The sequence below is a fragment of the Sycon ciliatum genome, chromosome 10 (assembly GCF_964019385.1).
Source record: "Sycon ciliatum chromosome 10, ocSycCili1.1, whole genome shotgun sequence".
NCBI lineage: Eukaryota > Metazoa > Porifera > Calcarea > Leucosolenida > Sycettidae > Sycon > Sycon ciliatum.
The window spans coordinates 8885355-8898608 of NC_088652.1; the positions used below are offsets into that span (position 1 = coordinate 8885355).

General features: G+C 47.8%; 2 protein-coding genes across 2 annotated transcripts in view; one reads left to right on the forward strand and one right to left on the reverse strand.

The window, feature by feature from the left end:
- The window catches only part of LOC135826517 (nicotinamide phosphoribosyltransferase-like), a 14372-nt gene extending 9110 nt beyond the window's left edge, over positions 1–5262 (reverse strand). Inside the window, exons 1-6 of the mRNA XM_065339126.1 lie at positions 4876–5262; positions 2723–2836; positions 2056–2152; positions 1040–1129; positions 383–441; positions 54–128 (exon numbers count right to left, since the gene is read on the reverse strand). Of these exons, the coding sequence (XP_065195198.1) occupies positions 54–128; positions 383–441; positions 1040–1129; positions 2056–2152; positions 2723–2836; positions 4876–4917 (477 nt within the window). The 5' untranslated portion in view covers positions 4918–5262. The remainder of the gene's footprint in view (positions 1–53; positions 129–382; positions 442–1039; positions 1130–2055; positions 2153–2722; positions 2837–4875) is intronic.
- Positions 5263–5609: 347 nt separating this feature from the next.
- Positions 5610–13157, forward strand: LOC135825978 (protein Abitram-like). Its single transcript, XM_065338613.1, has 6 exons — positions 5610–5703; positions 6686–6737; positions 8827–8948; positions 10069–10147; positions 10480–10549; positions 12035–13157. The coding sequence occupies exons 1-6, from the start codon at positions 5637–5639 to the stop codon at positions 12353–12355; spliced, it is 711 nt and encodes a 236-aa protein (XP_065194685.1). The 5' UTR covers positions 5610–5636; the 3' UTR covers positions 12356–13157.
- Positions 13158–13254: the final 97 nt, after the last annotated feature.

The following is a 13254-nucleotide window of genomic DNA, read 5'->3' on the forward strand; positions in this document are numbered from 1 at the left end:
AGCACCTAACGCTACCAGAGCTGTGATTATCAACTAGCACACACTCAACTTACGCTGGCCAGGATCACCTTCATAGCAAAAGAGTTTGTGGCTACCGTCATGGGGTACCATGTTTGAACAAACAACGTCTGTACGTACACGAACACACACACACACACACACACGGACACACACACTGGTTCAGTTTATGCAAACATCAACAGCATTGTCGGGTACATATCCACAACTGAATGCTCCGTTTCCCTTCAACAGGGACCAAAGGTTGTAAAAGAATATACACAAAACCGGCATGTCCGAACACAGCTTTTATCTAAAAAGAATCACTTCGCGTCTGCAGTTCACGGCATGCAACAAGTAGATGTCCCCACCACTGGTCGCTTACCTCCAGATAGTTTGGCAGCCATGCAACATTGGGATCCGTGTTCTCCACAGTGAAGAGAACTGAAGCAACAACAAACACCAAACACCCACACCTTCATCACCTTTTTTTTTTTTTTTATTCCCGTAGCTATGCAGAAGACGTTACGAAAAGTAGCGTCTGGCGCAGGCCAGGGTCCAACGCTTTATTGAGTATGTGTGCGTGTGCGCGCGCGCCGTGTATGTTCGCATGTAACGTGACGGGCCAGCGGCACACCAAAGGGGGGACTTCGGCGCTCACTCGTGACACATCTAGATGATTGCTCTTGTTGATGACCAACTGTTTTGGACATAGAAGCCCGGCGGAATGACAGGGGCCGGCGCTCTTACGTGCTGAGCGCCTACACACTGTGACACTGCAAACAATGGACTAGCAGTGCTCACGGCTGCACGGCCAGCGCCCCGTGGCAGCTTGACTTCTCAACGGATTTCAACGCTCGCAACAGTACAATGTCAGGTAGGCAACGATCAAGCACCGCGAAGGCTCCTGGGCTGAGCTCTCTCGTTATGAGCGTTGCACATATCACATATGGGGCTGGACTTGCTACTGGGGCTGGACTTGCTACTGGAGCTGGACTTGCTACTGGGGCTGGACTTGCTACTGGGGCTGGAAATCACCCACCGTTCTTTACGTTGACCAGTGTTCCCTCCGGTACGGACTTGACGCGGATCGGTAAACGTCCTCCGTGCTTCTCCAGTATGTATCGCCAACCTGCAGGGTAGTGAATGGACACAACAAAGGCAACGTCCGAGATGTTAGTGATTCGTTGAGGACACAATGGGTATACGTCCGTGATCCTAGGACTCATTGAGTTCATAAAGGATTAGACAGTGCTGCTCAATGAAATCCAGTCGCGTCAGTCAAGCAAGCGCCGGACATTGCGCAGCCCAAGACCTGCGAACTGGGCTGCGAACTGGTGCACTACGCAAACTTGAGTGACGCGACTGGATTTCATTGAGCATGACTGCACATCCACGATGCTAGGGACTCATTGAGGACATAACGGGCATGCCACCACGGCGAGAAATTGTACCCAATTCACATGGCACACTAGGTACAGCGCTTGGCAGAGACACAGTCTTCTTGTCATACCGACCGCCACTGTATGTAAAAGGATCAATAGGGCTTGAAAGTGCTACGTCACAGCATAGCAACAATTTCAAAAATTCAAAAATTGGATCCACTTGGATCCAGTTTTTGTATGGATCCAAGCACATTTCAAGCCGTCTTACTCTCAGCAAGGTGATGTAACCAGTGAAACTGACTGATTTGGCTACTGGGGGCGGGGTTACAACTGGTGGCGAAATAAAAGTCACACCTGCATGCGACATGAGTGGGTTGCTATGCACCCACATACTTAGGCAATAGCAAAGTCACACCTTAGTGGATCCAAAAATAGAAATCTGATGTCAACTTACTACTCCCTGGCCGTTTTGACGTCATCACTTTCAAGCCCTATTGTCACCAGTTTACCACCCACGTCAAACCCACAGCGAAAGAAGAAAATTATCGTTCTACCTTTAGCACACACCTACACCAAGCCGTCTCTGCATGTGAAGGGAAATCCTGAAGACTGAAACGAGCTGCATGTTCCCCCTATGCACAGTCAATGACGCCATGACTGCCTCCATTCTTACCTTCCTCGTTGAAATGATCGGCGCCGAAGTGAAGCTTCAGAATTTCCCGAGCCTGGATGATCTTTTGCTCCGTTACTACCTGGCCGGCAAGCCAGCGCTACAAATACAGAGAGAGAGAGAGAGAGAGAGAGAGAGAGAGAGAGAGAGAGAGAGAGAGAGAGAGAGAGAGAGAGAGAGAGAGAGAGAGAGAGAGAGAGAGAGAGAGAGAGAGAGAGAGAGAGAGAGAGAGAGAGGGAGAGAGGGAGAGAGGGAGAGAGAGACAGAGAGAGAGAGAGAACAATAGAGAACAATAGAGATAGAGAGAGAACCAAGAAAACAAGTGAGTCCATAGCAAGTTGAATACTTGCTGCACCATATCCAAGCGCAAAAAGAGCAGCGGAAGACTAAAGCGAAACAAGCTAAGCCATAACACATGATTGTACACCAAACAGACAGTGAAGTCAGAGTTACAGATTGCACAATATACAAAGGAAATTCCACGGTGGCAAGGGAGTCGGCCAGAGTGGCTTTTTCTCACCCGTACACGTACAACACAAGCCTAAGAACATGGGCACTGGTGCACATCCTAGAGCAGCGAGAGGTGAAGTTAGACCCATCACAGTGGCCAAAGACTAAGTAAGAATCTCACTCGCTGAATCCATACACACATGTAGCACAAACGACATACCTTGAGGTAGTACTGCAAGCCGAAGAACAGGATCTCGGGAAAGACGCCGCCTCGCGACTCAAAGTACGAATACACTTTAGTCATGTTCGGCGGATACTGGTAATGGTGTGTGATCTGCGACAGCAACAATAAAAGCATTGTGACAAGAAGGACAGCAAAGGTTGAATGCACCTCGATAAAGTAACAGACCGAGTCAATCACTTCTCCCCTGTAAGCCGTTAGCCAACTCAATGGACTGGCCTCATATACATTGACCGGTATAATGTAACAGTTAATGGTATTGCGCAGTACACACAGGTGCCTGCCGAGAAAACCATCCGCTCGGCCGTGAACATTACCCGTGTGCGTGTGTGCGTGCACGTTTGTGCGCCCGCACGCTCAGGTGACGGGGTTTGTGGGTGCCACCCATGGACAGGTTTCAATGTATCGTTCAACATTGGTGATGACCTAACCTCCTTAGACAGGAGGATCAAGTCGGCATGTACTGGTGTAAATCAAGTCGGCATGTACTGGTGGAAATCAAGTCGGCATGTACTGGTGGAAATCAAGTCGGCATGTACTGGCATAAATCAAGTCGGCATGTACTGGCGTAAATCAAGTCGGCATGTACTGGTGTAAATCAAGTCGGCATGTACTGGTGGAAATCAAGTCGGCATGTACTGGTGAAATCAAGTCGGCATGTACTGACGTAAATCAAGTCGGCATGTACTGACGTAAATCAAGTCGGCATGTACTGGTGGAAATCAAGTCGGCATGTACTGGCGTAAATCAAGTCGGCATGTACTGGTGGAAATCAAGTCGGCATGTACTGGTGGAAATCAAGTCGGCATGTACTGGCGTAAATCAAGTCGGCATGTACTGGTGGAAATCAAGTCGGCATGTACTGGTGTAAATCAAGTCGGCATGTACTGGTGGAAATCAAGTCGGCATGTACTGGTGGAAATCAAGTCGGCATGTACTGGTGGAAATCAAGTCGGCATGTACTGGTGGAAATCAAGTCGGCATGTACTGGTGGAAATCAAGTCGGCATGTACTGGTGGAAATCAAGTCGGCATGTACTGGTGGAAATAAATTAAAATAATGAATACAACTATCCGTACATGTCAGACGACCGCCACTGAAACGCGGCTAAGAGGCTATTCAGACTACGGACAAATTCACGTCTGAACTTGAATTTCCATGGTGATGCAGTTGTGTTTCAAAATGGTATGTACAGTCGCTGATCAAACACGTCCGAGTCGTAGAAACGTGGTCACAGTTGGCCGTAGTCTGAATAGCCTATTTATTGAGACTGTCGCCAAGGATAGAGTAGTCATTATGTACTAATTGCGGACTGTGCCAAGATGGGTAGTAACGTTAGAGGCAATCGGTATTGCATTTTTTACGGCGTGGGTCCAGAAATAAATAAATCGCAGCGCAGCAGGTGCTGCCCCGCATGCTGTAGCGGTGGCTATACCAATCTAAATAAAACCTGCCCGGAGCCCCAATATCGGATCTTTCGCAAGACTTCACTAGCTAGTGGCTATGTCGCCACTGTGGCCATTCCATGCACGGGAAAATTCAGGGGAAATACGTAGATCTATGGACCGTATGCTACACTGGAAGTCGAAGAAGCAAGACCGACCAGACGAAAGACAGTGCACATTTGCTACATTTCAATACATGCACAACTCAACAAATTTATTTGAAAAACATTAAATCGAAAGTCACAGCCCTGTCAATAATTACTACTGCAGTAGAATTCAAATGCACACTCAGGGAAGCATGCCGACTTGTCGACAGTTACCCAGCCGGAAGCCAAGGTGGAAATGAGTGCGCGATTTAGACACATAATTATGAAAATTAATAATTATAAACAACCAGGAATCGAAACTGTAGTAGAATTCAAATGCACACTCAGGGAAGTATGCCGACTTGTCGACAGTTGCCCAGCCGGAAGCCAAGGTGGAAATGAGTGCGAGATTTAGACACATAATAAGAAAATTAATAATTACAAACAACCAGGAATCGAAACAATTCGACAGCCTGAGAGACTGCACATACGACCAGGACGTAGACACAACAAGAAATTTTCAGAAAACAAAATACACCAAGTCGTACGCCAATTATAAAAGAAACTCAAACTTGAACGTGAATTCGAACTACGAGCCTACCTTGTAAGAGTCGGTGAACAGCATAATGTTATGCTCCTCCATGGCTGGCTGTCCGTCCTCGAATGTCTGCCCTATGCCAATGACTATTCTTGAAACACTGCCCCAGTTCTACAAATCTAACTTTCGATATGAATGGAGAAATCAAAAAAATATCTTTTAGGCCAGAGAGAGAGGACGAAGGAACAACAGCTTGGGCACTCTTCAGAAACTAGGTGATGTTGATGGTGGACAGCTCCTTCTTATAAAAACTGGGCTTCCGAAGAACACACCAAGAGAATAATTATTTGCAGCCTCAGCTAAACTTTCTCCTCATGTCCAGGCAAGTTTCCAGAGGAATGGGTGGCTGAACAGCGGCTCGTGCAGTTTTGAAAGGCCCGCATTCTTTCGCGACCCGTGCCCATCAACGATCAACACACACACAGACGAGTTCGAGTGTCAGATCAGGCACACACACAGCAGCACATGTCTGGAACTAGATCGTGTCCGATCGAGTTTTGTGGAGTCGAGTCGCGTTCGATAGGCGCTATGTATGCGCGCGCGCATGATCTAAGATATGCACGTGCACGTGCGCATGCCGTGTACTTGTACGTGTACGTGGCTGTGTGCACGGCTGCATGCACGCGGCTATCACGCGCGCAATATTTTTTGTGAGCAAATCTCTGAAAATAGATAGATGTGACATTCAAAATTTCTCACTCTCATGATCTCATTCTCAGTGACTGTTTTCACATTCAGCTAAAAAATTAGGAGACAGGAGAACAATGGCACAACTATGGGGCACTCCTGATCTTGTCGTGGACCGATATTTCGCAAAGTCCTACTCAATAGGTGAGTTTCCCAGCCATCGAGCGCTGCGTTGAATCAGTGATACAGTACTACGATCATGATTGTAGTGATAGGGTACCATGTTGTGTATGTAAATGTACCACGAATAGGACTGTCTTGTGCCAATTGGTGCAGCTGTATCTGTACGCCATTGTGATACTAAAATTGCTTTCTGAATCCCGGTATTCTTGGCTTGCCTGATGCTACATGTTCATGGCACGGACTGATGTGCAGCACTGGTTGCGATCAGCTGAGCGGGACGAGCTGCCTTAAAATCTTATGCCAGTTATGGCCTGGCTATAAGAAATACATGCATTTGACGAACCGAATCAATTTCAAATATAATCCTTTAGATATGAAAATGATAAAGTCCGCTACAGTATAGCATTGTGCGCGTGGTGTTAATACCATTTTGTGCCCGGTAATATAAAGGGAATAAAGGAGAAGAAGAAAAACGAGCCAACATTCAACATGTATTCTAAATGTTGTAATTGCATGCTGCAATCCCATTGTGTGACAGTTGAGACCAGTTCGCACTCTGCGACGAAATGAGTGCAGGATGAATCACGCTCGGAGCAGCTGGCGAATGAGAAGACATGCTCTTGTATATACAACATGGATGATGTTGATGATACCTTTCGTCTTTCATGTGTGTGTGTGTGCGCGTGCGTGCGTACGTGTGTGTATATGTATGTGCGTGTGTGTGTTGTATGTGTGTGTGTGTGTGTGTGTGTGTTTGTGTGTGTATGCACGCATGTGCGCGTGTGTGTGTGTACATATGACATATGTATATATTGTGTGTGTGTGTGTGTGTGTGTGTGTGTGTGTGTGTGTGTGTGTGTGTGTGTGCGTGTGTGTGTTGTATGTGTGTGTGTGTGTATGCGCGTGTGTGTGTGTGTGTTGTATGTGTGCGCGTGCGTGCGTTTGCGTGTGTGTCTGTGTGTCTGTGTGTGCGTATGTGTGTCTGTGTGTTGCACTGCTCTAGATATCAAGGATGTACCTGGTCAGGATCAATGCATACTACAGCACTCCAATAAGTAAGCACCATAGGGTTGGGTCAGCTTTCATCTTGTTCGTACAATGCAAGGGGTGTGTAGAAGCAAGAGTACATAATCCCCCAGAGTTTGCAACTCCACTATGGGTGCTGTCCCGACAGAATTTCAAGTTGACGTCATTTTGATGATGCAATGCGCACTGTACACGGATTATCAGACGAATCCGGAACCTGTGGTTGACCGAAGCCGATCGATCCTGTACAAATAATTGCAAAGAAAAGCGTGTGATGCGTTGACACCCGTACACATGTTGTAAATCACTGGTGCAAGGAGCATTGCGTCATAAATAATGACGTCAACTTGAAATGCTGTCGGGACAGCAGGGTATGTGGGAGTTGCACACTCTGGGGGATATGTACTCTTGGTAGAAGTCAGAGGAGCAGGAAACCTTTTCTTCTTGTACACCTTACATTTCACCTTCTCATAGGGTGCGTTTGGTTGGTACGATCTAGAACAAGATCGAACAGCCGGTGCACAGAGAGCAGCCTCATGGCAACCAAACGCTACTCCAGAAACAGAGCACATTTTTTGTGAAAAAGTGTGCCAAACTTGGTGCATTCTTCAAAAATGTGTACGGGTCACCATGGTCAATTTGTACGGTACAACGAGTCCAACCCAAAAGCGTATGCACATGATTATTTGGGACCAAAATCGATGTTCCCGCCAGGTTTCGCTGTGAAAAAGTGAAACTGCTCGGTCTGCTCCGGCCTCGAGGCCGGAGCAAGTAGATCATGTTCTGGCCGACCCAGAACAAGTGCAGTCCCAACCAAACGCGCTGTTCTGGTGAATCCTGTTCTAGGCTGTGCCAACCAAACACGCCCATAGTCTCACATTGTTATTATTTTCTCACCTCCTCATTTTTTCTCTTCACCCATCCTTGTTACTAGTTCGCACTTCTCTAGTCTTTCGTACTTCACCTTCTTTTCTCCTTTTCTTTTTCCTTATCAATGTCGGTATGCCCGTGTTTGAAAACTGGTCGGTTCCACGTAGTTTCCTGTTGACCTGAATCAGGTCGTATGGTAATTTCCTGTTCGACGATTCTGTGCTTTGTCACGATGCGGTTGATTGCTTGAAAGCTTTGGCTTAAGTTGTCGATGGCTGTTGTATTCTTCGAGCGTCATAGCACAACCGCTTATCCCGGCATGTATATCCCACTAGCAGCACCCCAGGCCAGCGTTGCCTGGCCGAATGTGGCATGCGCGCGGGTGAAGCAAGTACATGAACAGCACACTTGCTCAGCACGTGGTGGTGGCCAGACCGCTGAAGTCCTGGTGAGGAAGGTTCTTCATGATTGGAAGGAGAAGGAGGGACGTCTGTTACGCCTTCGGGAGGCTGGTCAGGGTTGTCCATCACCTGGTGGCGGATGAAGCGGCTCAACAAATTCATAAACTTACGAACAAAAGTGCGATGCGCTCTTTACTGCAGATCAGATGCAGAGTGCAGTCAGTGCAGATCTTTTGTATCCTTTTGTTGCAGATGTTTCTATTTGCAGAGAACGGTTCACGTGGTCCGCAGCGCTTGTGCGGCTGCTAGTGCTACCTATGGCCTAGGCTAGGTGGCTACATGATTCGCACGCTTCGCGTGCTCAGTGCTTCTGCGCGCGGCTGCTAGTGCTACTGCTACTCGTACTGATCGTGTCTGCTATAAGCGCTACCACCTACATGTATACACTGTTCGCACGTGGTGGTGGCTACACGATTCGAACGCGTGCTCAGTGCTTCTTCTGTGGCCATGTGGCTGCTTCCGCTAGCTACACTGACACTGCACTGTGCTACACTGTTCGCACGCTTCGCGTGCTCAGGGCAGCGTGATGACATACACTGTCATACACACACGTCACAGGTGCCTCTTCTTTATAAGGAGCGTGACACACACACACACACACAGACACACGTCACAGGTGCCTCTTCTTTATAAGTAAAGATAGTTTCTTAAATTCTTATCAATTATGTTAATTAATTCAATGTGTTTGTGTGTGTTTGTGTCTGTGTGTCTGTCTGTGTGTCTGTCTGTGTGTCCATGGATGGGTGTGTATGTGTGTACGTGTGTGTATTGGTATGCACTTCTGTAGAGTATGCGTGGTGTGCATTGCTCCGTCTCACGCACTGCTCACATCCAAGCCGGTCAGCGTTGACTTTCAAGTGAACGAAAAGACAGACCGTTCGGCAAGCAAAGTGCGCGGCAAGAGAAAGCGTAAGCTGACTATATGCAGGCTTGGATGTAGCCTCCATGAGTCTGTTTATTTAATCATTTATTCCCGTAGCTATGCAGAAGACGTTACTTCAGTAACGTCTGGCGCTAGCCAGGGTCCACACAGCTTTAATTTGGTGTTTGTTTGTGTGTTTGTTTGTGTCACGCCTGGCGCTATCCGTATCTGACGGCAAAAAACATAGGATGTTATAAATTTTTCAATTCTCCTTTTTTTTCAGGCATATCCTGAGATTCGAACCCGCACTATTGCCCTACATGCATTCCCCCATACACTTCGCATTCATACCCATTCTTCCAAGTTGCTTTACGTTATTATCTTGCGTTTGAAAGCCCTATTTGAATATTGCGGGCAGCTGTATGTGGCCAGCTGTGTTTGATGGTACGGTACGGTACGGGAGACGATGTCGTATTACCCTCGATCGTACCTGTCCCGTACCTATCCCCTACCGTACCGTGCCATCAAAGACGGCTGGCCACAATGCATATTCAAATAGGGCTTTCAAATGCAAGATCACAATGTGAAACAACTTGGAAGAATTAGTATGTATGCGAAGTGTATCGGGGGATGCATGCAGGGAGCGCGATAGTGCGGGTTCGAATCCCAGGTTATGTCTTAAAAAAAGGAATTTTTTAAAGAATTAATAATATCCCTATGCTTTTTTTTGTCTAGGTCTGCAAGGCAAAAAAGCATAGCGTAGGGCCCTGAGCTTCCAAGCTCTCTCGTTTATCAAGTGCAACATCTCAAGGCTCAGTCGGAACACCAGCCAATTTGGAGATAGTGTGTGGTACTGCATGTGTGATGATCTTGACGATAACGTTGGCGTAGAGTGCTAATGTTTCTCTCTCTCTTTGTGTGTGTGTCTCTCTCTATCTGTCTCTATAACTCTGTCTGTGTGTGTGTGTGTGTGTGTGTGTGTGTGTGTGTGTCTCTCTCTCTCTCTCTCTCTCTCTCTCTCTCTCTCTCTCTCTCTCTCTCTCTCTCTCTCTCTCTCTCTCTCTCTCCTCTCTCTCTCTCTCTCTTTTCTCTCTCTCTCTCTCTCTCTCTCTCTCTCTCTCTCTCTCTCTCTCTCTCTCCCATGGTGCTGTGTGTTGGTTTGAACAGGTGGTGGGCAATGGCTGACAGCCTATTCACCATTGTGTAAAGTGCAATGTGAAGATGGAAAGGAATACATTATTTACAGGTGAGCTGTTTTGCAGCTGCAACTGCATACTAGTATGGTTTTGTTTTTTCTTCTTGTCCATCGTAGTTGCAAATAGGGCATCGTGTTGACAACTGTACATCACAGCTGGCACTTGGGGTATTTGTATGTACTTTCAATGCATTGCTTGCAATATATGTGTTTTAGTGGGATTGCTGCTGTCGCCAGCAAAGTAGCTTGCACTATCGGCTCCTTAGTACTTTTTTGAAATCACTCACATGCTCAGGCCGAACGCTTCATTTGGGCATGTCTGAGTCTGAGAGTGTGTGTGTGTGTGTGCTTTCGTGATCTCATCTGTTTTTTTTCTTATGCAGTTGCATTCGTGGTGATCTTCTGGAGGTCAACGAGACGCTGGTTGAGAATCCCAGCCTGCTGTCTTCATGGGTAGGTGTTGTGCTGCTGCTGCTTATGTGGTCCAGCATGGCTCTTTGTTTTGTATACTATAGTGCTGGCAACTGAAATCCGACCCCCCCCCCCCCCCCCTAGCGTCTCGTACGAATCGCTAACGCGGCTAGCGCACCGCTAGGGGGGGGGGGGGGTCGGATTTCAGTTGCCAGCACTATAGTACTGTAAGTCAACACATATTTATTTATTTTCGGCTATTTTCGGCCTGGACATGTTTGACCGAAAATTTGTTTTGCAAGGTTCAGTGTGTGGCAGTGCATACAGGCGGCAGCAGTACAGGCCGTAAATTTGATGCGGCCGAAATACGTTTCATCCCTGGGAGGCCGAAATTTGAATGGGCCGAAAATTTGTCGACTTGCAGTACAACAGTACAATCAACTTCGCGAGTAACGGCAGAAATTCCATGCCCAAAGCAAAGTCCCATCAAACTGTTAACTGTGGATGTAGCGACTGTCTGACTAACGACAATGATTTTCGCGCCCCGAGGTCAAAGTCACTGCTTCGGTAACGACTTTCTGGGCTCATGACAACTATTTCATGTATCTTTCATGCAGAAGCACCAGAACCCATGCCATAGCCATGGGTAGAGGTACGCGTGTAAGCAGATGCAGCACTAGGAGGGGGCTGTTTAGTCAAGTAACTTCACCGTTCTACACACCACACTTATCAGAGAGGTTGCGCACAACTAAAATTCGTAAGATTTGGACCGTCCGGGTTCAAGTAACAAAAGTTGCCACGAATATCCGTCCGAACGCGACCGAAACAGAGCAGATCTACGAAAATAATTTTCGTTACGTGGAGTACTAAAATACTGATATTTTACAACTTCTGCCCTGAATCTTCGCACGCGCGCGGTCACCGCGTCGATCCACTACGAAAAAATTCATACGTTGTGCGCAACCTCACAGTTTAAAGATATTTGTTAGCTTTTTTCATTATGGTGCTACGAATTTTCGTTGTGCGCAACCTCCCTATCAACCGTTATGGTTCTGACCCCGGAAGATACGCTGGATGGCGAGAGAACTGGGATAAGCGTGGTCTAGCCGTACCGCAGAAAGTAGCCAAGCTTGTGGGCACTGCATAAACAGCGTATACATGTAGAACAGGCGAAACCTTGGTCTCGACGACCACAATAGGGACCGGTTGATCAAGGCCTTTGAACGCAGTTGACCTCTCCACCCGGGGTGATCCTTGAACATTCCACCACTTCCACATATGCAGTGCGAACGATATCATGGTCCTGCGGAGCAGGGGGGTTGCTGAAAGCTAGACAGCCACTTTAGCTCTCCAGTGACTGTAGTTAGTTACCAGCATTCCGTGTGTGTGTGTGTGTCTCTCTCTCTCTCTCTCTCTCTCTCTCTCTCTCTCTCTCTCTCTCTCTCTCTCTCTCTTTCTCTCTCTCTCTCTCTCTCTCTCTCTCTCTCTCTCTCACCGTGCGCCATGTTGTTGTTGCTGTCTGTTCAGCCGCAGAGCAATGGCTACATTGCTGTCATACTGCCCAAACATCACGAGCGCCAGAACGTCATGGGCAAGCTACTCTCAGCGGAGCAGTACGAAGAGGCCATGGAGAAGAGAAAGTTGATGCCGGAGGACGGCAGCTCGCCGACGGGTCAAGCACCGTCGCCATCTTCCATGGTACCCATGGCAACGGGCACCGAAGCGCAAGGGTCTGGAATGAGCAGTGATGCTGCGACTGCACCATCAATGGACACAACACCAACGCAGGACACAACACCGACGCAGGACGTGCCATCTACGGCACCAGCGAGCACCGCTGGTGAGTAGCATGCGGTATTGCAACACGCAACTGCTCTACCTCTCAACCGAATACGTTTCAATGTTTTAAATTTGAAGATGGTGGAGAGGGCGTGGTCCGCGTGATCTCACACCGTGTGCCGAGCCCAGTGATGGCGAAACGAGAACAGGGCTGGTCGTGACATGAGCACACCGCCGACAGATCCTGACCCCTGACCGAGCGGCACTTGACAGCCAGTGAACAGCACCATGTTTTGCTGCTAGAGCTAACAGCGTAACATTGGTCGCAGTACGTGTGACGCTTTTGCCGCGCCTGTTTGTGCGTGCCACGCTCCCATTGGCAGCCGTTTGCGAAACTTGTCTAGCGAACGAGTTGCAGTAATAATGAGACCTTGCGTGTCTCTCTTCTTCTGTTATTCCGCTGCTCTGCAAGCAGCTTCTTTGGGATAGTCCACCCTCTGAGTTGAAACGGTGCCGAAAGCACACCGAACAATTTTTGACTTTCTGATCATCTGGGCTTTCAGTCCCAGTCATTCATACCGATAGTGTATGGAGATGCAGCGTATTCTGTATTGCGATGCAGCTCAGAACAACTACCCGGCACATAATGCATACCATGCTATCATCTATACCTCTTGTCGCCGTGTGACTTTGCAGCATTTTTCATAATACACTTGCTGTGTACGTGTCTGCACACCAATGATGGTTAGAAGTCACTTTCTCTCTGGCAAGCTTGTCGCAGTGAACCACTTTATTTTTTATCATGAAATTTTCTAATCTAATCAGTCCCAGCTGTTTCATCCTGACTAGTAAGACTCATTCAGCAGTGCGATTTATTGGAAAGGTATTGAGTGTTACGGCCGTACCGCGTACTACGAGTACGTGCTTGCTTTGAATGCTTGCTCACTGCCAAAACCTATGGGGGTCGC